Source organism: Gouania willdenowi, chromosome 16, assembly GCF_900634775.1.
Source record: "Gouania willdenowi chromosome 16, fGouWil2.1, whole genome shotgun sequence".
Classification (NCBI taxonomy): Eukaryota; Metazoa; Chordata; class Actinopteri; order Blenniiformes; family Gobiesocidae; genus Gouania; species Gouania willdenowi.
Window position 1 is genome coordinate 10,768,075 of NC_041059.1, and position 22,299 is coordinate 10,790,373.

Below are 22,299 nucleotides of genomic sequence, written 5' to 3' on the forward strand. Positions count from 1 at the left end.
GTGATTGACACTTTTTTTTTTTTACACTAAGCTTTTTTGAGAGTTAAAACCTACTATCCGTTTCCCTCATTGGGTGCAGACGACACCTCTCTGTCCATCAAGAGACTTACAAAGGTTTCGTCGACTCTTCCTACGCTGAGCAACAACAAATGCATTCTCACAAATACTTCTGAATACAGCAGAATTTGGCAACTGCGGTGCACGGTTTAACCAATTTGATGCCAGTGGTTGAAAGACAAATGGAGAGCAGCATCTTGTAATGTAGGTGTTTAACCATTTGGGGGCAGTACTAGCCCACTGATAATTAGTTAGCAAACTGGGAGCAGCAAGAAACATGACTGTGGTGCTGGTAAATGGAGGGAAGAGGAGAGGAGAGAAGAAGAGGAGTGAGGGATGAAGAAATGTAAAGTCAACATCCACTCCAATAGTTTGATAATTATAAAGAAGAACCAATTTTCTGCTAAAAACCATAAATCAGAGTTTGATGTAAACTTTTAAAAAGCTGTGTTAAATAAAATAATCATTTAATTTGACTTTAAATCAACTTTGCATGCACACAGTCAGGGTCACAGGTCCCTCAGACTTAGAGCCACTTTGGACTACAAAACCCTCGGGATCAATGCATTCAAAATAAATAAATCTCCCAATAGAATACCCAACAGGATTATGGCACATGACTTCTGTGGTTAGTCCTAAGGGCTTCACTTGTGCTTTGGTGCCAGCCTTGATGACTGTGATCCAGATGTGGTTGTTGCCATGGCTAGGGAGGATATGCAGGGCTTTAAGTGTTACGTAAAGCAGGAGCGGGAGGGAGCGGGGATGTTATTCTCGGGTATCCGGGTAGACCAGGACGAGGCAAGCAAAGTCAAAAGGAGGGGAAGCGGAGCCACTGCAATGCGGTGAAGGAAAGGGTTAAAAAAAATGTTTCATGAATCTTTAGAAAGTGAAAAATGCAAAGGGTTGAATACAACAGAAAGACAGGGGATCCAAGTGCAAGGGATCAGCATGAAAAAGTGCATTCACGTGTACTAAAGGAAGTGTGACATGTTAAAATCAATGTTGCACAAACTGTATATAACGGAGCGATATGAGCTTAAATGTACATCATGCATTCATTTAGCATCTCAACCAGCAGTTGTGATTTTGATCGACGTTGCCATGCAGGGGTGGGAGAGCATGTGTGTGTAAATTGTAAGAATGCGCTCACAGACCTCAGAACTGACCAAAGTCATGAATATGACGCTCACACTGAGTAACATTTGCTCTGTAAAGGTCTAATAATGAGGGGTTTAGTTTGCTCATTGACAAAATTCAGTAAAAGGTGAGTGAAATCAAGTGCTTTGAAATATGATTCTAATTTAAATTAAATGATTTTTAATCTGTCAACAAGTCGAGTGAAATCTCAGATATTTTAGCATCCTCTCCACTGGTATATAAATGTTTTGGTGCACACAATACAGACAAACACACACACTCATTACCTATAAGAACATTTTTTGCTGCTTTTTTGCAGAACATGCACACACTTGTGTATGATTGACGAGGTGATAAAACGACTTTGCCGGGCCGTAATAGTAACTTAATCTGGCCCCTCTGTTAACTGACACATTATTTACTACATTTTTTAGTCACTCATAATAAAACCGTACAGCTTTGAAGCTTTGATTTGACACCAGAATTAGAATGAACATGTAATGCATATTTTATTCATTTATGTAATAATTAAGATGTCTTTTCTTTTAAGTTTTATTGCCTGACGCATCCCTGGGATTGTAAATTTCTCTCAATAGTTTGACCTATCCTCAAAAGCTCCATGACAGCCTATTAATAAATTGTAAAGCTAATCATAAGGCAATGGATAATTTTTGTTTTTGCTGTTATATATACAGAAACTGTAGAAACATTTACAGCAGTTATGTCACGTGTAAAGAAACACAAATGTTTTTCCTGTTTAAATTTGGTTGTAGTTTTATTTAATTTTTTACATTATAATAAACAATACCCTCCTGTTTTTATATAATTGTGGTTGTTTGTTGTTTTCCTTTCCTAAAATAAGCTGTGTTATACAACCAGTTCTATACTAAAACAAATGCACAGAAAAGTCATAGTTTTCTAATCCTTACGTTTGACGTTTATCATGCATTTAGAAAAATATGAAGCATTTATTGAATAACAAGTAAACTTGTCAAATTTGGTAGCTTATTAGTGGTTCTCTACATGAGGACAACACTTAAGCTCTCGGGTCACATTCACAGGATTGCTCACACAAACTTTCCTACCTTTCCCTTTTAGTTTGCACTCTTCTGTGACCATATGCACACATCATCCCATTACTAACTTAACAGAAAACACCCACGTCTTCTCCACACACACGCGCACACACACACACACACACAGAACAGAAGCCATTCATTCACTGTGTCCCTTCAGCTGCAGAAAATGGAGATCTGAGAAGTGACCGTGCACTCAAATTGACAACCATTCCCTCCCTGTCCACTTCTCAGTCACACTCGTGAAACGATGAACAGCCACGAGTGCAGTAACAGCGAGGCCAGAGGACTTTCCATGGAGCAAACTACCGTACACCGACTGATCCTACGCATCCGTACCCTTTTTTCAGCTGATGATGAATCTCTCGTAAGTGGAGAGATGGACTCTTTATCCCAGCACATTCTCACACAATGTTGGGGATATGAATTTCTCACAAATGCACCAGTTACCCCTCACACACTTTTTACAATTAAAAGTTCTATATTACATTTCTCACTATTAAACTAACACACACATATGGAATGAATCATTGTTAGCAAGATATTGTTCACTGGCTTACAGATTTAAATACAAAAAATAACAATTCTTTCACTCCCTTCTAATTTAAAATATGTTTTAGATCGGTGAAAAAGTTGTCCATAACTGGCCTTCATAGTGTCTATACTATCTATTCATGGATTTATCCTGAATTGTTATTTTTTAATTGTGTAACACTGATCCAAAGCAGCCGTACTTGTTCCTCCTCACTCTCACTTTTCTATTATCAAACCGAGCCATTCCTCACAATTCATGGCTGTGCAATGTGAGGCAATTGCAACCACTCGGAATGAATGTTTATAATATCTGTGTGGGGATAGTTTAGAAGTGTGAGTCTCCCATATCAGCAACACTAATCCTGCATAATATACTGACTAATCCCTGTAGAAACCACAGCGACACAAAAGCATGCATGTTCGTGCACACTTTGGGTTTTTTTCCCCTGCATGTTCCAATTAGCACACACAACATGCACATACAGTGAAGTGTTGTTGTTTTTCTCATCTGTAAAATACTTAAGTTTCTATGTGCAATAATACAATACCCACCCCACTTACCGCTTATTTACATGTTTTCTGCACTGTTATCTTGGCCGATATCTATCATTTATTTCATTTAAATTTTTCTGCATTTTTTGTATTTAGTTTTCTTGCTTGCTCTTTGTATCTTTGGCTGCTGTAACATGTTAATTCCCCATTTCAACATGACCATTTCAACATGAACTCATGACAAAGTGGTCAACCTCAGGTATTAGTTTAGTGTTGCTGGCAAATGAGAGGATTGTAGACAAACAGCAGTGGGTTACCAGATGGGACAACAGCACGCCAGCTGAGGGAAGTTCTCTAACCCGGGTGTCCTGATTCCTGCACACTTGGTTACAGCGTGTTTCTATCATTGTCTGTGTGTGTGTGTGTGTGTGTGTGTGTGTGTGTGTGTGTGTGTGTTATTCAAAAATTCTGTTAATTTAAATGCATGTTCTCTAGCGTTTTTATGTTTGCTTACATTTCTTTTTTAACTGACAATTAGGAGAGTTCAAGGCTAATTTAATTTGGTGGTGGAGTGTGGGTGAAAAACATAAAGGCATTTCAACCGTGTACAAAAACTGTCTATATTCTATTTAGTATATTGAGTAAATATAAAGGTGTAAATGGTGTTTAAAAACAGTAGTGTGTTAAATCTAAAGAAGTATATACATATGTAAATATGTCATCGATTTTAATCGTACATTCTACATAATTTATAGCAATTTTTATTTATTTGTAAATCAGGGGTGTCAAACCCATTTTAGTTCAGGGACCAAATACATACCAGTTTGATTTCAAGTGGGCCACAAATTTTATATGGGTAAAAAAGCCCTTTTAACATTATTGTGCACTAGCTTGCACGAAGTTCCACTTGTAAATATGATAAACAGTATGTAAAGCACCGACAATATCCAAGCAATAAATGACAGATAGTAGTTCCTGCAGGATCTTCACTTCTAACTTCCTTGATGTTGTGACCAAATTTTGGGTAATTGTTAGGGTAATCTTGATGGACTGTTTGATCTACAAGTGAATTATTTTGGAATTTATACAATGATTAATGTCTTTGTCATTTACACTTTTTCCTAATTGGAGGCTCTGGAGGGCCGGATTTCTCTGGGCCTTATGTATGATACGTGTTGTAAATGAACAAACTAAAATGTTTAACATTACTGCCTTTTAAAATATTAAAATGATCACACACACACACGCGTGACACTTCTCACCTGTACCAGGTCGTCCCATAATGATGTCCTTGCGTGGAACAGGATGAAGACTCTCTGCTGGCAAAATCAAGGGCAGCAGAGCAGTGGGAGAAGGGTGACAGGGAACTGGCTGCTGGACATCGCCACCTAATCCGGAACCGTTATCCACGTCCTTTTCTTTGGAGTTGTCCATGCCACTTGGGGTCGAAGCTGTGCCAGCTGTGCTGACAGTAATTGACAGTGCTTGAAGAGCAGTGGCAGATGTGTCAGCCGGGGGTAAGGAGGATGGCGTTGGAGACAAAAGCACCAAAGTTTGGGCTGAGCTTCGCAAGAGGACAGTGCCATTGGATACAGTGGTGGCAGCTGCGTTTATTGGAACAGGAATTTGGAGTCCAGAAACTGGTTGAGGTGCAAGGGAGGTAAGTGCAATGTCTTTGGAAAAAGTGTTATCAACCCCACCCTCAATTCTAACTCCCACTTCCCTTCCCACAGGACACTCTGTAAATTTTGCCAAGAGAGCTTCAGGATTTCTCACAATGACAGGGGAGTCCCGTAAGGCCTGATGGGGCACAGGAACGACACGCTGAGAAACTCCATCAGCAGACAGAGGGGAAGCTGCAGGTGGTGACACAAGTAAAGGAGGTGGGGAGGCAGCAGTAGATGACGGGGGCCTGCCACACGAGGGGGTGTTCACTCCTCTGGGCTTTGAGAATGTCGGCGTATGTGGGAGTGAAACCGGTGTTTGGGGGGACAGCACCCTGAAAGAGTTGTTGAGTTCTCCTGACTCAAGTTCAGTTTTGGGTGTGTAATCGTGATGATGAGATGTAACAGGAGGCGGAAGAGTTCCATCTTGTTTTCGCTTGCCGGGGCTCATGGGGACTGTAAAGGTTAGATTATTGTGGTGGGATGGCTGGATACCTTGGATGTGTCTCTCTCTTTCCCCTACCACCACTGGGGTGGATGTTTTGCTGCCTCCTCCGCCTGCTACCCCAGTGCCACTTGGCTGCCGGTGCCGCCGGTGCTGTAGGACGGGAGAAGCGGTAATTGGGGAGAAGTTGGCGGGCCTGAAACCAAAAAGTGGGGAGGGTGAAGGAGAGGGGGCAGGAGAAAAGGGCGACTGGTTGGAGATGGGTGAAAATGAAGGGGTGCCCGAACGGGAACTTCCTAAAGACACTAACATATTGGCAGCTTCACACTCATCAAAATCAAACCGTGACGACAGATCATGAGGGAGAATGGAGGGGAGGACCAAGCGGGGTCTGGAGTCTCCTCTGCTACTTGTCTCACTGCTCTCTCTTGATGTGTCGTCCCACTCAAACTCACTGCTTGCTCTCCCCCTCAGGTCAGAAGGGGTTACTGTCCCTGAGCTGCTGCCTGCCCCCCCCCTTTCTCCACCTGCTGCCTCCATCTCTTTGGTCCTCATAGACAAGTGTCTTGAGCAGTACCCCCGACGCTGAGACTCCTTCATACAACCATCCTTGGAGCACAGTCTCCTCCACTGTTTACCATTAAACTTCTTGCGTATCCCATTAGGTGTACACACAACGTCACCCTTTTTGTACTTCTGCTGTGCTAATGAAAGAGGAGTCCTGGAGCGGGAGGATGTGGAAGAGGACCCAACACCAGAAGTTGGAGTAGGGGTTTGGGTGGGGGTAGCTTTGGATGAAGGAATGTTAGGAGTGGGGCTGTTCAAGTGAGTTCCCAATAAGGCAGGGGATCGGGGTGGTTGAGGACTAGCTATGGTGGAGATAAGTTGGGGTCCAAGACCTTGCACCAATGAGAGCTGGGAGGAGGAGGAAGGGCAATCACTAGGTTTGGAAATAATATTTCTGTGCTGAGAGATACCTGTGTTTTGTTTTGTATTGATGGAGATTCCCATGTTAAAACAAGACACCTCAATGTCTTCCTCTGGTTGTTTCTGCCCTCCTTTGTCTGTATAACTGTGGACAGTGCTGACCCTGGTGCTTGAGCTGGAGGAGTGGGTTGGGGGATGTCCATAGGAATGCCCTCCGGGGACCCCATCATGTAAAAAACCTTTACCCAGTCTTGCTCGACTTCCCAGCACCCCCATTCCAATACTTAATTGACAGACTTCCCTCTCCACCTCCATCTCTTCCAGGCGCTCTCTCTCTTCTCTCTCCCTCTCCTTCTCCCGTTCTTTGACCCTTTCCCGATCCAAATGTGTTACATCCCAGGGAGGAGTAAGCAGTCTTAGACTCTGTCGGGACACCCAAACAGGCTGACCACTGCAGCTCTTTTTGGCTTTCTTTTCTCCCACTTCTCCACCCAAAATTTTCCCCTCTTCTCTCAGGAGAACCTGATAAGGAAATGATACTCCTGGATGAGGGTCCACCTTAGCAATAACCCCTTCTCTGTACAGCAGAGGACCCCCTTCATCCCCTCCAAATGGCACACATACATGGATTCCCACAGCCACTGGTGCCATACCTGGTGGAGGGGCATCCAATATGAAATCCACTGAGCTCTCAGCCCCTGTTGGTGAAGCAATCGTGCTTCCCTTATAAAAAGGAAATTTAACTAAGGTCTCATCTCCATGGAGCTGAATTTCCACAGTGCCTTCACTCACCCTACGCACTACCCCTGGTTTGAATATTGGAGATACGGAATCTATGTTTTTATTGCCCGCCTTGATCTCTCTGACATTATTTTTCTGGCGAGCAAGAACTCTCTGGTTCTTCATTCCTTTTGCCAGAGCTTCAGCAAGCCCCCCTGACACAAAGTCCTCTTTAATGGGTGAGTTTTGGAGAGGAGCTGAGATTAAGGTGTTCTTCTGGTGAGGACTTAGGCCTGTTGCCTCCACCACATCCAGATCAGCTGAATGCTCGCTGGCTGTGTCAGTTGATGAGCAGCGTACTGAGTTAGGGGGAACTTCCAATTCCTTTTCCCCAACTTGAGACTCTTTTTCCAAAAAACCTACAATTCCAAGGGGTTTATTTTCCATGGAGGTGAAAGAATGTGCTCCTGTACCATCAATACTGTCCATTGTTTGCACTGATGGCAGGTTACCTGAGCAATTGTCACTACTGCTTTTCATGAATTTACTATGATTTTCAATACAACTGTCAAAACTGCCAGTTGTGCTGTTTACATTACATGTAATGTTACTGTTAGAACTATTCATACTAATATTTACACTTTTATTATTAACATTATTGATATTGTTGCTGATTTTATTTAGGCTGCTATTGAGATTATGATAGTTGTTATTTTTCAGAGCAGGGTTGGAGGTAGGAACGGTCATTATGGCACTTTCATTCTTTGCAAAGTGCTCGTATGTGTATTTTTTTTTCGGTACCCGGGCCTTAAAGGTGGCCGTTTTCCGACTGGAGACTGAGCCTACACACGGGTTGTGGTTGGTGGCTAGAGGGAATGTAGTGGTCGAGGGCACTACCTGAGCAGAGGTAGGAGAGGCGACAGAATTAGTTGGCGTGGTACTGTTTTGATTGGTGCTCACCATAATATTGTTTTCTATCCTATTTTCTGTTCTGCTTTTGTCATTGTTGTTTAACTCAGCAGGTTTTCTCAGCTCGGCGGGCTCCTCTGTCATGGACGTATTATAGTTCTTGATTGGGGTTTCATTCGATTGTAAAGTATGCAGGGTCAGTTTGCGTTTGGAAGAAGGGTTGGGTGTGTGCTGATAAGTTTTCACAATCTCTCTCTTGACCTTTTTAGGTTCTTTCTCCTGGATGGTGTGGGTCCCCCCCCTCTTTCTACCCCCTCGGCCTCTTGTCAATGGTGGTGATCGCCCTCTGTGCTTCTTCAATGGTCCCATCTCTCTTCTTCACTGGCTATAAAGTGCTTCAAACTGTTCAGTGCTTCTTGTCTGTCACTTTTAAGGCACTCCTTGATTTTTTTTTTGTTCTTCCTTGCTGTTTTCTCTTCTAGCTTTTCTTCTCTTTACTGTAAATCGAAAAAACAAGATAAAAAATGCAATTAAACAGGGATACTTTTTTCTTAATCGAGATTATTCATTCAGGATTGTCAGTTATTGTTTGTTTTTTTTCATATAAAAGTCAGTGGAAGAAAATGAAAATGTACGAAGGCAAGATCAAAAAGTCAGTGGGCCCTCTACTTAGACTCAAACCATTGGGGAACACTGTAAACTTAAAGGGCACAGACACCAGTTTTCATATTAAAGCTAAATGCAAAAACACCCAAAATAGTGCGTTCACAAAATATTTTTCATAGTTATGTCTATCTTAACGTAAATTTTGCATTCAAATGTTGCTTTTCGTGTGTTCTGCTTTTCGGAGAATTATCATATATGCAAAATAATCATCATCATTATCGCTATCATTACACAAACTCCTCTCAAAATGCCTCAATACCATGTAGCAGTTTCCTTATTAAAATAGGGAGCTTTTTTTTGTCAGCCAAAAAAGTGAGTCAAAAACACTTTTCTACGATGGTACATTAAAAAAAAAAAAAAAAAAGAAAGCAAAATTGTACACAAATCAATACCATATCAAGGATGGAAATGACAATTGGGAAGTAGCAAGATCACGGATAATATGTATATTAATGTTCTTTTAACACATAACTAGTGACTTTAAGGAATGTTCACTATGTTTGGGATTGATTGATAACCATCTGTAAGTAAGAAATTATCGCCTTTTGTCACTTGCCTTGTAACAGACATCGTACATGAAATGAGATCGTTGTTGTAGTTGTGCTTCGCTTCTGTTAATTATATGAACATTTCAAACAGTGCTCTGTAAGTGTAGTCCGTGGTAAAACAGCCACTTTGATGTGTAACAGGTTCTCTTTTGTTAAGGAGGTAAAATCACAATCAGAAGATGATGTGCTAAATGTATCACTGATAATGTTTAAGGTTAAATCACAAACGGATATGTTGTGTGTTGTGTGCATGCTGCGTTCCTATGCTCTTGTACTTTATTCCTTGTAATTTGTTCCCTTGTACTGTGATATGTTATTTTCATTGTAATGATCTCGGGGGTGGGCGCTTATAAGCTCTTGCTTCGGCCCACTCCTTTTGAGCAGAATTTTAACTGCTCAAATAAACAAATAAACTAAACTAAACTAAACTAGTAATAAACTGGTGTTGTGACAAATTCTGTGGCCAAACAAAATGATGATTTCCGGTGGCTTGAAAATGCGTTTGTTCACTTGCGGAGCCTTTAATATAAACAATAATTATACTTTTCAGCATATTTCAGTCTGCCTTCTCCTACAGCCGGAGCGCACACAGCGAGATTTGCCGCGACCTCCTAATCACTAGGGGTGTTGAAAAAAATTTAATTCGGCGATATATTGCAATATTACATCACGCGATTCTTGGATCGATTCTAAATGCATCCACATAAAAAAAATTTTATTAAAAAAAAAAAAGTTTAAAAATATATATATATATATATTTTTTTTTTTTTTAAGCTTTATTTATCCAGGAAGTCTTTTCCACTGCAGGAGACCTTGTAACTGCACAAAGAAATGAGCTGAAACCAGGATTACTATTGCAACAACACATCATCAGTAGGGTAAAACTAACCTGTCTCACGACCAGTGTTGGGAACGTTACTTTAATTAATTAATTAATTTAATTAATTTACTTTAGTTATAGTTACTCACTACTTTTTCAAAAAAGAAACTGCGTTAGTAACTGAATTACTCTATAATAAAAGTAACTCAATACCAAGGAAAGTAACTATTTGCGTTACTGTTAAAAAAAAAAAAGTTGCTATATGTCAAAGAATTACATTTTTTAGATGCGTGTGTCATGAGGTGCTTCATTAAATTTGAGTTGCTTACAACGGATGTCGACAAAATCTTCTCTCCTGGAAATAATGAACACTTCACATGCACGTTCTTGCCTTTGACCACAATTAATATAAAGTAGTGTTTGTATCGTCACCTTAAAAATGTCAACTTTTCATCAGATTGCTCCACGCAATGTGTGTGTGTGTGTGGCGTGTGCTGGCACGTTGCCGAAGCCAATCATAATCGCTCACCTTGTTTTTAACCCGCCTCCTCTTGCTGGCACATGTGTAAAAACACTGGCTCTGATTGGCTACCATGAAACATGACGCCGCTTTAACCAATCATAATCGCTCACCTTGTTTTTAACCCACCTCCTCACAACAGCTGAGTTGTTGTTCTAGGCATATACCTCAGTTAAGTTGCACTAAAGTCAAAGTTGGTTATAAAGCCACAGACAGATTGTATGTTTTTTTTTAATCTTAAGTTGTTGGCACATGGCATGTTAAAGCCAATGTTTTGAGTGTAAAATATGCCAATAAAATATATTTCATACATAATGTTCTCATGAAGGTGTACACATTTATAGATTAGTTATTTCTTAAGTCATATATATATAAAAATAGCAATAATTACCTATAAAAACTTATACTTTAATATCGGGATATATCATATTGTATCGTGACTTATGTATCGGGATACGAATCGTATCGCCAAATGCCAGGCAATGCATATCCCTACTAATCACTCATATTTGGATCATATCAATAAGGCTGAATGACTCCCTTAAGCGCAGTGTACACGTGCAATTAATGCTTAGGCTCACACTTTTGGATTGTACTTCTTTAGAAATCTAACTTTTGTGGTGGTGACATTGCTGGGATTTCAGCAAACCCTAAACCCTAAAACGAATGCTGGGCAGAAGTAAAAATTACTGACTAAGCAGTTTTTGAGTCAGCACTGAATACTATCCTTGGATATCTGCTTAGAAGAAAAGCTGAGCGGCAATAAGAAAAGTCTGGACTCTTTCATAAAAGAGTAAAAAGAGAAATCCCAAATTAATAACTTGGTGTTCGTCTCTTCAAAGAGACTAGTACTTCTTGTATGACTAAAACTAATGAAGTGAATGTGCATCTACACACATCGACATGCAACAGGACAGCGTTCATCTACTTTGCATTTAAGACCTGAAGCAAATAGGGACTGAACAAGCTACACTGTGACATTATCAGGAAGAGAGAGGAGGCTGGTAGCGGTTTGGGTGGGTAGAGTCAGAGAGAGGAAAGGAGAGAGTTGAGTATGTTGTTTTTTTGGATGCTTTTTTTTCAAATCATCCGCTTTTGTGGAGTCACTGGGAATTTCCACAATCATTCCAGCACTTGCATCCTCTCACACTCGCTCTCTTATTCTTGCGCTTTCCTTTTCACATTTTTTCTGTATGCAGTCTTTCCCAGTTCTCTTTTAGCACGCAGTACTTTAATGCACATAGATAGTCACACCATTTTTTATTTGTTGAAAATTATGCCATGGGAATATAACCCCCACATGTATATTCCCATTGCCTATGATTAGCAGCTCGGGAAAGTGCAAAATGTGTGATTTACAATAAATGCAGAAATAAATACACTGCGTTGTGAACACACATTACCAAGGTGCAATGTTTATGACAAACTTAACCATTAACCTATTAAGGTCATAAATAGGTAACACTCAAGTCCAGGGTAGCATCTTTATGTGAACCTGATGATTAATCAACAACAAATTCCTTCCAAGCCCTTCACTAATGCTATTTTATTTGTGCTACAAAAAAGAAATATAATTCTGGTAATTATACAAATGAATTTACACATAATAAATGCTGTCATTATTGGCTTGGTATCTAAAAACTAAACATAGCTACATAAATTGAGTTGCATTTAAATTAAAGTTTACCAGGATAACTAAGACTAAATAAAAAAAAATACATGAACATAATCAAACATCCTACAAAAACAAACAATTTTATTGAAATTGGGAAAAAATTGGAAATAAACAAAAAGGAAAGAGTCATTTTAACATCTAGATTATCTGATTATACTTAAATTCAGCGCAGAAATTGATCAAGCAATCTTTTTTAAATAAAGAAATTCACTTTTTTCATGAAATACCAACATTTTGACATCTTAGTGCACTTTACTATTTTTCCCTTTTATGTAGAACACTACATGACAACAATTAAATTTTAATATGCAAAATATTACTAAAATTTTAATTTTTAATTTTTAAGTCTACAAAAGGATGCAATAACCAAAAATAATAATATATTATTGATTTCCATTGCTGGTAGTTGGGAGTCACTTTACATAAAGTGATGGTGTTGGTAATTTATATGTTAGGATGCGAGCACTGAATGTTCATAATGAGCAGCACAACTTTATCACATCAGTGACGATGCTTAAAACGATGAGCAACATGAAAAAGTACTTTATTAGGTAGTTGTAATATTAAGTTAAAACTAATTGAAAGAAGTAACTCATTTACATCAGAAAAGTCTTTGGAGTCATTTATATCGACTCAAAACAAAACATAAAACATAATATCCCGTGTATATGTTTTGGAGATTTCAGCCAATCACGATTCAATTATTATGTTGTTGACACGTCATAAGCACTCCTACGTATTTCCGGTCCTAAATATTGCTTTGGTGAAAAAGCATCTCATTCTGAAGTTTCAGGGCTTACATTTCATCCAGTTCCTTGGATGTGATGATGTTATTACTAAGATGTCTGGGAACATTACGGTGAATAGATTAACCCTATCCCAGAAAACGAGAAATCGAACTTTGCAAACATCGTTCATTGCAGCATTTGGATGCCAATATCAGGTATCTTACTACAGATCATCACCTGTCTTCCAGCTGAACAAGGAAAACGCTTTAAAATAAGTTGTTCAATGCTATGATCAGAACCATCAGATGCTTTTAACCTCATAAAACCAGTTTGAGTAAGTTAACGGTGCAATTCCACTGTAACGAAAACGGGACAATTCATTTAAAATGCTTTTCCGTGCATATTGCAGCTTTTAAATCAGCTCTCATTTCATCTTACACTTGAGTTTTCTTTGTAATTTGGGTTGAATCTCCCTTTAAAGCCCAAGTGGTTTTCCATTTAAAGCACACCGCACACAAAGCGGATACTGTCGGAGCGGACAGAAGCAAAAGTCCTGGGAAGCCATTTTCACTTCCCAGGTCTCAGAGCACGTTTGCTTCACACAGAGAGCACAGGACTGTTGAGGATTTATTTCAGCTGGTATCTCACATGATGACTACCAGCAGTTTTCCGCTACTGGTCCTGTTTTCATTCAGCCTGTGGTTGTTTCAGCTCGTAAAAATCCTGCTCACTTAACTTTTGTTATGGTTTAAGTAGTGGCCAAATAAACTGGTGACTATGTGTTGCTGGTAACAATAGATGTTAGAAACAACATTTACAAACAGAATAACACAGCTTTTGTGAGGGAAGTAAAAAATATATATTTTCCATGTTTTAATATCTAATGGTAGCCGTCGACACACAGAAGTTGATCACAAGAAAAAAGGGGCACCAGAAGATACTTAACACCAACTCTGGTTGTTTTGACAAAAGTGTTTGTTGTCATTTCCACATTTTATTTTGATTTATTCATGTATTCATTATGTTTTATTTCACCAGTAACCTAGCCATGTGACTTTATGCATCGCTCCTATTGGCCATCAAACTATTATATATCTTGTGTTACCGAAAACAGGCAAAATCGGTCCAGGACTATCCAGGTTCAGTTCAGAAACATCCAGACATTGCGCACAGACATTGCGCACAGAGTGGACGGATTTCTTTATCCCTTTCCCACTCTGTGTGCAACAATGTGTTTAGATAGTACTAGTTACACCTAGGGCTACAATTTTAAACTTATTTCCACAACTCTAGCATAAACATCTAGCAGTGTGATAAAAAAATACAAGATGCATGTTGATGCATTAAACTTAAACAATCAACTCTTATCAACTGTTTATAGTAATCAGAAATACTTTAAAGTTAAACACTGCTGTTGAGAAACATTTTCATTAGTTTCCAACAACTAGTTTTTTATAATGTGTATTAGCACATGGGGCAACACTTAACTTGAAGTGTTATACATAAGCAGAGCCAGATTAAATAAATGGAGTACACTGGGCAGACTGTATTTTTTGGGGCCCCCTCCATCGATCCGACTCCGGGCCTTGCTCGGTCTCTGGCTCTGCTAACACTAGCAGGTTTACAACCGTCGGGCAGAAACTTCTGTATGGCCCCCCGCAATTTTTTTTCTTTTTACATTTTGCTGCACCTGAAAGCATCTTGAATGTTAACCTACGCAAAACACGACCTGGCTGCTTGCTAGCTTAACTCTCCTGCTTAGTCCTGACCGGCTGACCTCCGTGCTGGACTTAACTGACTGGTGTTAATGTGACAATAATACATGACGAGATAAACACTGTCACTATTTTTAGTTAATTAATGAATATTGCTAAACAAACACAGAACAAAATTGTAGATAGAATATTTGTTTTGCCAATCGGGCCGAGTTTGCCTTTGCGTTAACCCGGCTCTGTACATAAGGCTGACATGAATAAAGTGTCATGAAAGCTGTCATTAAGTGTCGTTCGCTAAATTACGACACCTTTTGTTAAATTATGACACCTTTGAAGCTATGTTGGCATTTTTTGGGGGGTTAGTTGGAGGGATCTAGTGGGAGTTAGGGTAATGAACAACACTTAACGACATCCTTCATGACACCTTATTCTTGCTAATGACAGGTGTCATGTCATAACAATGACAGCGTAATATCAGCCTTTATGTATATAACTTCAAGTAAAGTGTACATGGTGTTATATCGTGTATAAGCACATGGTCAGAATTGTGTTTGGTTACAGAACCATCAAAGTAATATTAATTAGATTTATGACCAATAAATGTCGTCATCAGTTTGAATAAAAAAAGAGAACCGCATAAAGAAGACATTAGTTTTACTACTTCATTCCTAATTAAATGTTCCTGTGAAGCTCTATGCGTAAACTCAAACAGAGGAAACTTAAACCATCCCACGAATAGGACCATGGCGCCGTGCACCCGTTCTTAGGAGTCGGGGTTAGTGTTTGTCTTATGGAGACACAACTGTACAAAAAGCAGCAAAGCCTCTGTGCCAGACCAAGAGTGGTTGACTAAATGACTAGTGAGGGACGGATTTAGACCTTTTAAAATGTGTTTTGTCATGCTCAGGGAATTTCTTAATGTTCAAGCCTTTAGCTGAAAAAGACAGCGATAGAGGAGACACGAGTGTGGCGTAGGGGGCATATCATGTGCTATATCTCCCACAGTTTTAACACTATAGAATTATTAAAATGCTAGCCCAAGTACTGGTAAGTTAATGAAGAATTTGATATTAATCAAGGGAACTAATCCTAACGGTGTTATCTGTGTTACCAAAGAGTTTCTGTTGGTGTTTTCCTGCATTAAAATAACTGTGGCTTCTGCTAATTTAATTATTCATTAATCTGCTGATAGGCTGTAGTCAATATATCAACCTTGCAGTCATTAGGCTAACATGTGTTTGTTATTAGATATTATCATTTGTATTACAAAAAAGAATCTATTTTTTTCTTATTATTTCAGTTACTTAAATTATTATTTCCTATTCCGTGATATATATGAATTAATGAAAGTGTGTATAGCATTGGTAAGTTTGTATATTATCATTGTAATTAATTGTCCTTGGTGTACCGCCCCCACCCCCACCCCCACTCACAACCTCCTTTCTCCGCCTATGGTTTCTATTTGAATCCTTTAACTTTGAACGTATTGAATGAACACAAAGACAAACTGCCTGAAGGTAACAAAGGGTTTCCAGAACACAACATGTCTACTTTTAAAATGCTCTATGTGCTTTTGAAAGCAACTAGTGTAGAAAAGCGATCCATACCATATAAAGCCACACAGGGTTTGTAATGGACTGTATATGAAAAAGCATTTTGATGACGCACCTGTGAACATAATCTCCAAAAAGCAGATTTTTATTTTAAAAAAAAACAATCAAAATGAACTCTTCTAAAATTGCATTAACAGTGTGGGTCAAAGATTTTTTAAGCATTACACTTCATTACGGTGAAAGTATATAATTTGATGCATTGAGGTCACCTGCACATCGTTGGCTGCTCTGAACGTACAGGTTTTTGGATGCTGCAAAATTTTAAATATGCTTCGATTAAATCTTGTTTATCATAATTCTAAATTATGTAATTACTATCATTTTTTTACTGATTGCATATGCCTCGATCCTGTATGAGCACCGACTGTGTGGACAGACTGACGTTGGTTTTAATGCATGTGAATATAAAATAAGCAGAAATTATTTTACGACGACACATGAGCTGAAGCATAACAAATGCTGAGCAGTATATTGAAATACGTAAGTGATTGGAAATTAATGATCGATTAAGAAATGATTGGACAACTTTACCTCCTGTCGGTTTGAGGTCACAGTTCAAAAATGTGTAATACGTGATTTCACCCTACATATCCTGAGTCCTGCATCTACATCTACACGTGTAAATGCTTGATTTGAAAAAGAGGAGAATTCTTGACATTGAAAAATCCTCGATTGTCCTCTGGCTTGAACCATAGCTGAGAGAGAGAGAGAGAGAGAGAGAGAGAGAGAGAGAATGTCTACATCTCGTGGCAGCCTAAAGCAAGACCTTTGCACGTTTGTTTGTTTGTAAGCTGCTATAAATTCTGAACGGACACATAATCAACATCTCCACCACGTTTAGTATGGACTCCTCTCCTTAAACAGCTAAAACATGCTGTGTCGCCCCAAAAAAAAAAAAAAAAAAAAAAAACAGTGCACATCGTTCCTTTACAGCTCTGCAACACCAAACTTTGCACGAATGCTCGACGTTCCCTCGGATATTACTGAGAAGCACTCATGCTTAAATATGTTAACGGTAAATTGCTTCTTGATAAGCATTTTGGAAGGTGATCTCACATTTAGCGCTTTTAAAAACCGCAGGAACCAGTGGACTTTATATTTTGTGTTAATGAATTACCAAAAATACATTTAAAATATGTTTTAATATCCTACATGTCAATGCAGAGCCTCTCATTGATGATGCATGTACATATCAAAATGGACATGTAATAGGAAATCAGATGAAGCTGCACTGTGTTTATTACTGACCTATAATACAGCTATAAGAACCTTTACGTACATGCCAGTTTGTTCAATCAGGCACACAGAATTTAGTCTATGCCCTATCGCAACATGGCACAGGAAGCGTGTGTGTGCGTGTGTGAGACAGTAAGAGATAAGGAGACTGTTCCAAAAAGGTTTTTCGGGCTGTTTTAGTAGGGTTTTGCCTACCTTTTCTGATGGAATTAGAAATAGTGAGTGCACACACACACACACACACACACACACACTGCAGCTTGTCTACCTCCTAAAGCATTTTATGGGTGTCTGTAGGGGTGCAGGGCTGCAGTGATGAGGACAGAGGATGGAGAAGCAGGAGGAACAGAGATGTATAATGACACACATACACACATACACATTACACACGTAGCTCTGACCGCCATGCCATCAAGACTCATGGTGGCCATTGGACTCTTCAGCATTGGCAGGGTGGCTTTGCCCTTATCTGGGTCACCGGGGAACACACACACACACACACACACACACTCACATGTGAAACAGCAAAAAACAAAACTGCGACACAAGTGAACACAAACCGAGTGCAAAGACGGCATCAGATGCAAAAACAAACCCATGCAATTGAAGCGAGCTTTAACATTAAGGGGTGAACATCAATTTTGGATGGGACATCAAACTGCTCAAATGAGGACAATATTAGAGAAAATGATGGAGTATAATTTGTGCTTCTTTTTTTTTTTTGCTCCTTATTGATCAGGAGGTTTTGTTATAGATTGACGTTACTGTCCTTGTTTGGGTGCAAATGGCAGAACTGTCAATAATCACAACATTGGGGAAACTACTCAAAACAGCAAGCAGTGCAGAGAGGATGCACGACTTACGAGTGTAATGGTGAGGATGATGAGGATTGGATGCATGACACAGTGGGAAATCTGCAAGAAAGATGAGCACATAAGAAAAAATAAATACAAATAAATCAGAATACACTTAATGGTGAAACGCTGACAAATACTACACTGTGAGTTGGACGTGATTGGAAGGTTGCTGTGTGGAAAAAGTGAGTGTGCACTGAGAGTACTACACTACACAATGTCAAAGGAGTAATATTATGACTCCAGGCAGTCTGCCCGTGCGCGTGCTGTGTGTGTGTGTGTGTGTGTGTGTGTGTGTGTGTGTGTGTGTGTGTGTGTGTGTGTGTGTGTGTGTGTGTGTGTGTGTGTGTGTACTCATCCAGCGAGACTTGGCGATTGCAAAAATTATTTCCCACAACGTGAACCGTGATTTTTTTCTTTTTTTTAAGGGAAAAGTTGTTGAAACACGCATAGATCGACGTGTTTCGCTCTAGTAGGCAGCTCCGTGTTGTCCGTAGTATTGGTGATGTAAGTAGTAGTACGCAGTCACTGCCTGACTATAAGGAAACTGCTGTTGTTATCCTCGCTCTGTGCTTCTTTCTCAACGTCTTCCATTTTTTTTACAAACTGAAAACAAGCCTATACACGACGTGCTGTTAGTAAACAATAGGTGCCGCAGTGGGTGCTTGTTTATAAGTTATGTATTAATAGTCTTTGTAGGAAAAGTAAAGTGGCATTCCTCAGATTGGAATGCGCTGCTTTGTGCTCATGTGTTCGTTATGAACCATCCCAGGGACTTGTGGTGGAACATTGCGGAAAGTTTTTTTTTAAGGCTGTTTCCCTCCCACCCATCCCCGCACTGAGGCTGCTTCGCTCGGCTCGCTTCATTCCTCCGGACCCTGGTGCTGCTGCTGCTGGTGGCGGTGGTGGTTGACGACCGATGAACCGTGTGAAATGACTCCTAGACGAGAAATTAACCAACACTTGGCTTCACGAAGTTGTTACTCACCCCAAATTGAACCTATTTTCTTCTCCTGTGAAAGATTTATGGTCCTGTTGTGCCGAAGAGGAAGCTCGAACTACTCCGTGTAACATGCCTCTGCTGTCGGCTTTCTGTTCCGTGCTGTCCGGACTTGCACTTTAGTTTTGCTCCGTCAAACATGTCTTTCCTGACAGAAACTCCAGCGAGCCTACAAAAAAACTATCGCTCTTCTTTTCCACTATAGTCACAAAATGGTGAATGAACCACTAACAGCTGGGAGAGCGGACCAATGAGAGATCACTGACAGATACAGTAGCCAATCAGCGTCGTGGCTTGATGGTAGGGGGCGTGTTTGGTTGTCAAATTGGACTTGAGTGACAGGAGAAAGCAGCCAATGGCAGCGGGGCAAGCGGAGCCAGGCCGGTGTCCTATCCCAAACTTTACAGTATCCAATAGGAGCTCAGGGAACCATAGGAACAGCTTGGGGGCGGGCTAAGGGGCGGGGACATGCGTCTGTGAGCAAATAGAAAGGCACTATTGCCCCCTCCCGTCTTTAAAAAGAATATGTTTACCATAATTGACAGCACAACTGCCAACCCTGAGGAGATAATGCATCACTGTCTCTGCTTGTCCACATTCCAGCCAGTGCGTCTTAGTAAAAGCATCACATTGATGATAATGTTGTCCTCTAATCTGTATAACTCGTGATTTGTGCTACTGCTGATGTAGAATAATAAATATGCACATACTGAAATGTATGGGCGTGTATAGAAGTCTCTTTAGGAATCCGTAAACTTTCCTTCTTCTCTTTCCCTCTCCCCTTTTTCTCTCTCAGCAACAGACGCTCACTTTCACCGCCGTCAGCCAATCAGAGCGCAGCATCCCTCTCTCTCCTACGTCATCACCTCTCCACGCCCCGCCCATTCTGTTGAAAGTTAACGGAACTCGTCTCGTCAACGTCACTCAAGCGCCAGGCGATTGGACCCTCGCGTGACCAATGGGCGAGCGCGGTAATGATGTCACCCCGAGTGTTGCCACCAGCTGGACGGAGTGGGCGTGGCCTGCGTCAACTCGGCTAACCCCGCGCTCTGGAGGCAGCGCGGGAAACGCGTGTGTGATGCGTGAAAAGCCTCACGCATGTGGTTATTGTTGCGTTAGTGACACGCATTAGTGTGAACGCTGTGTTGGGCTCGGACTGTTTGAAAAGGCTCAGAAATCATGTGAAAGTCGCGTTTGTTCTTTTAAAAAAAAATCTACAGCCGCAATAGTAAACATTACATAACCTCCTCCCAGTGTGTAGTAGACCAGACTGTTCAGATCTCACACAACCAGCGCCCTCTCCCGGTCAGACCTCATTACTACCTGTAGCTCAGTGATGGGACCAGGTTTTTAGTGATATGGTCGATTAATGTGGACTTGATTATAGACAAACTAAAATATTTCAAAATAAAAGTTGAGGTTGTTGTAGCTAAAGACAAAATAAAAGATATATACATGCTCATACTTTTCATGTTCATACTTTTCAGTTGGCCAACATTTCTAGAAAGCTTTTTTTCTTTTATCAGTCTTAAGTAATATTCTAATTTTCTGAGATACCGAATTTGGAATTTTCCTTAGTTGTCAGTTATAATCATCAAAAATAAAATATATAAACATTTGAAATATATCAGTCAGTGTGTAATGAATGTATAGTGAATATTTATAGAATGTAGTTTCACTTTTTGAATGGATTTACTGAATTAAGCAACTTTTTCCATGATATTCTAAATTATATGACCAGCACCTGTATAACAGTAACAAAAGTAATAACACCACATTTTTATTTAAAAGGCGCATTTCTCACCACTCAGTGACACTTTACGAAATGATTAAAAACAAAATGAAACAAAATAAAGTAATTAAAATTACAATTAAAAAAAGACGAAATTAAAGCAGTAAAGTTGGAACAGATGGAGTTTTTTTAAGTCTTGATTTGAAGAGAAATAATAAATAAATAAATAAAAATCATCAGTGTTTCTGATGACAAAACTTTACATACATTGTTGTCATTTTTTAATTAAAGCACCTTTAAGAAAAAAACAACAACAACAATGTGTTTTTTAAGAGGTGTTGAATTTAAAGTAATACAAAATGAGAAGTGTACAAATAAAATAACCCATGGCTGTATAGAGACCAATACCAATAACAATAGCCTAATACTTTTTTTTTTTTTTTACACATTTTCAGGCCAATTTCCCTCTGGATTTCTTTTCCTTTTTTAATTATCAAATGTGTGGCCAGGACCCAGAAACGAGGCGAGGCCCTGATTGGCTGCGCTCTAAAGGAGGACGTTGACTATGTTGATGCAGAGGGACATCTAGCTTAAGCTTTAAGACACTGCACTTTTAAAAACATTTATCATATTCATGGGTTAAATATATCATATTATCTATAAAATCAATACAACAGTCAGTATTTGACTGACTTTATTATTTTCTATTTATCATTTATTTGTCCAATGCTCAATAAAATAGAAAATCTAGCTCTAATAAGAGAGTGAGTTGCTAGTTCGACGCTGGTTTGAATCGCCTTAACATTCTGTAACAGTGCACACAGGCCATTTAAAAAAAAAAAACTCATTTTTTTTGGGTTTATTTTATCATGTATTGTACTTTTTATTCACACTATGTCATACAACATTTACAACACTAAGTAGCCTAATAATGTCAATAATTATAATTAAAAAGCAGGATGTGAAAGCTTTCATCAGATACATCACATGCCATATGCGGCCCTCAGCATCAGTTTGATTGGTGCCAAAATAAACAAACAAAATGTCTAAAAACATACAAAATTGAAGAAAAATACAAAAAGACAATGAAAATAACAGAAACATGTATAAAAAGAAAACTATATATGTGATAATAAAGGTAATCTATTGCCAGTTATCATTGGAAATAAATTGATTATAAATGTGTTGTCGTCTTCTTCTTTTTCTCAAAAAATCACTTGGTGAAAGACAA

General features: G+C 39.4%; 1 protein-coding gene across 1 annotated transcript in view; it reads right to left on the minus strand.

Moving 5' to 3' along the window:
• The window catches only part of cicb (capicua transcriptional repressor b), a 41,447-nt gene extending 21,891 nt beyond the window's left edge, over positions 1 to 19,556 (minus strand). The window contains 3 exon segments of the mRNA XM_028469841.1: positions 4,559 to 8,458; positions 18,346 to 18,396; positions 19,325 to 19,556. Of these exon segments, the coding sequence (XP_028325642.1) occupies positions 4,559 to 8,330 (3,772 nt within the window). The 5' untranslated portion in view covers positions 8,331 to 8,458; positions 18,346 to 18,396; positions 19,325 to 19,556.
• Between the last annotated feature and the right edge of the window lie 2,743 nt (positions 19,557 to 22,299).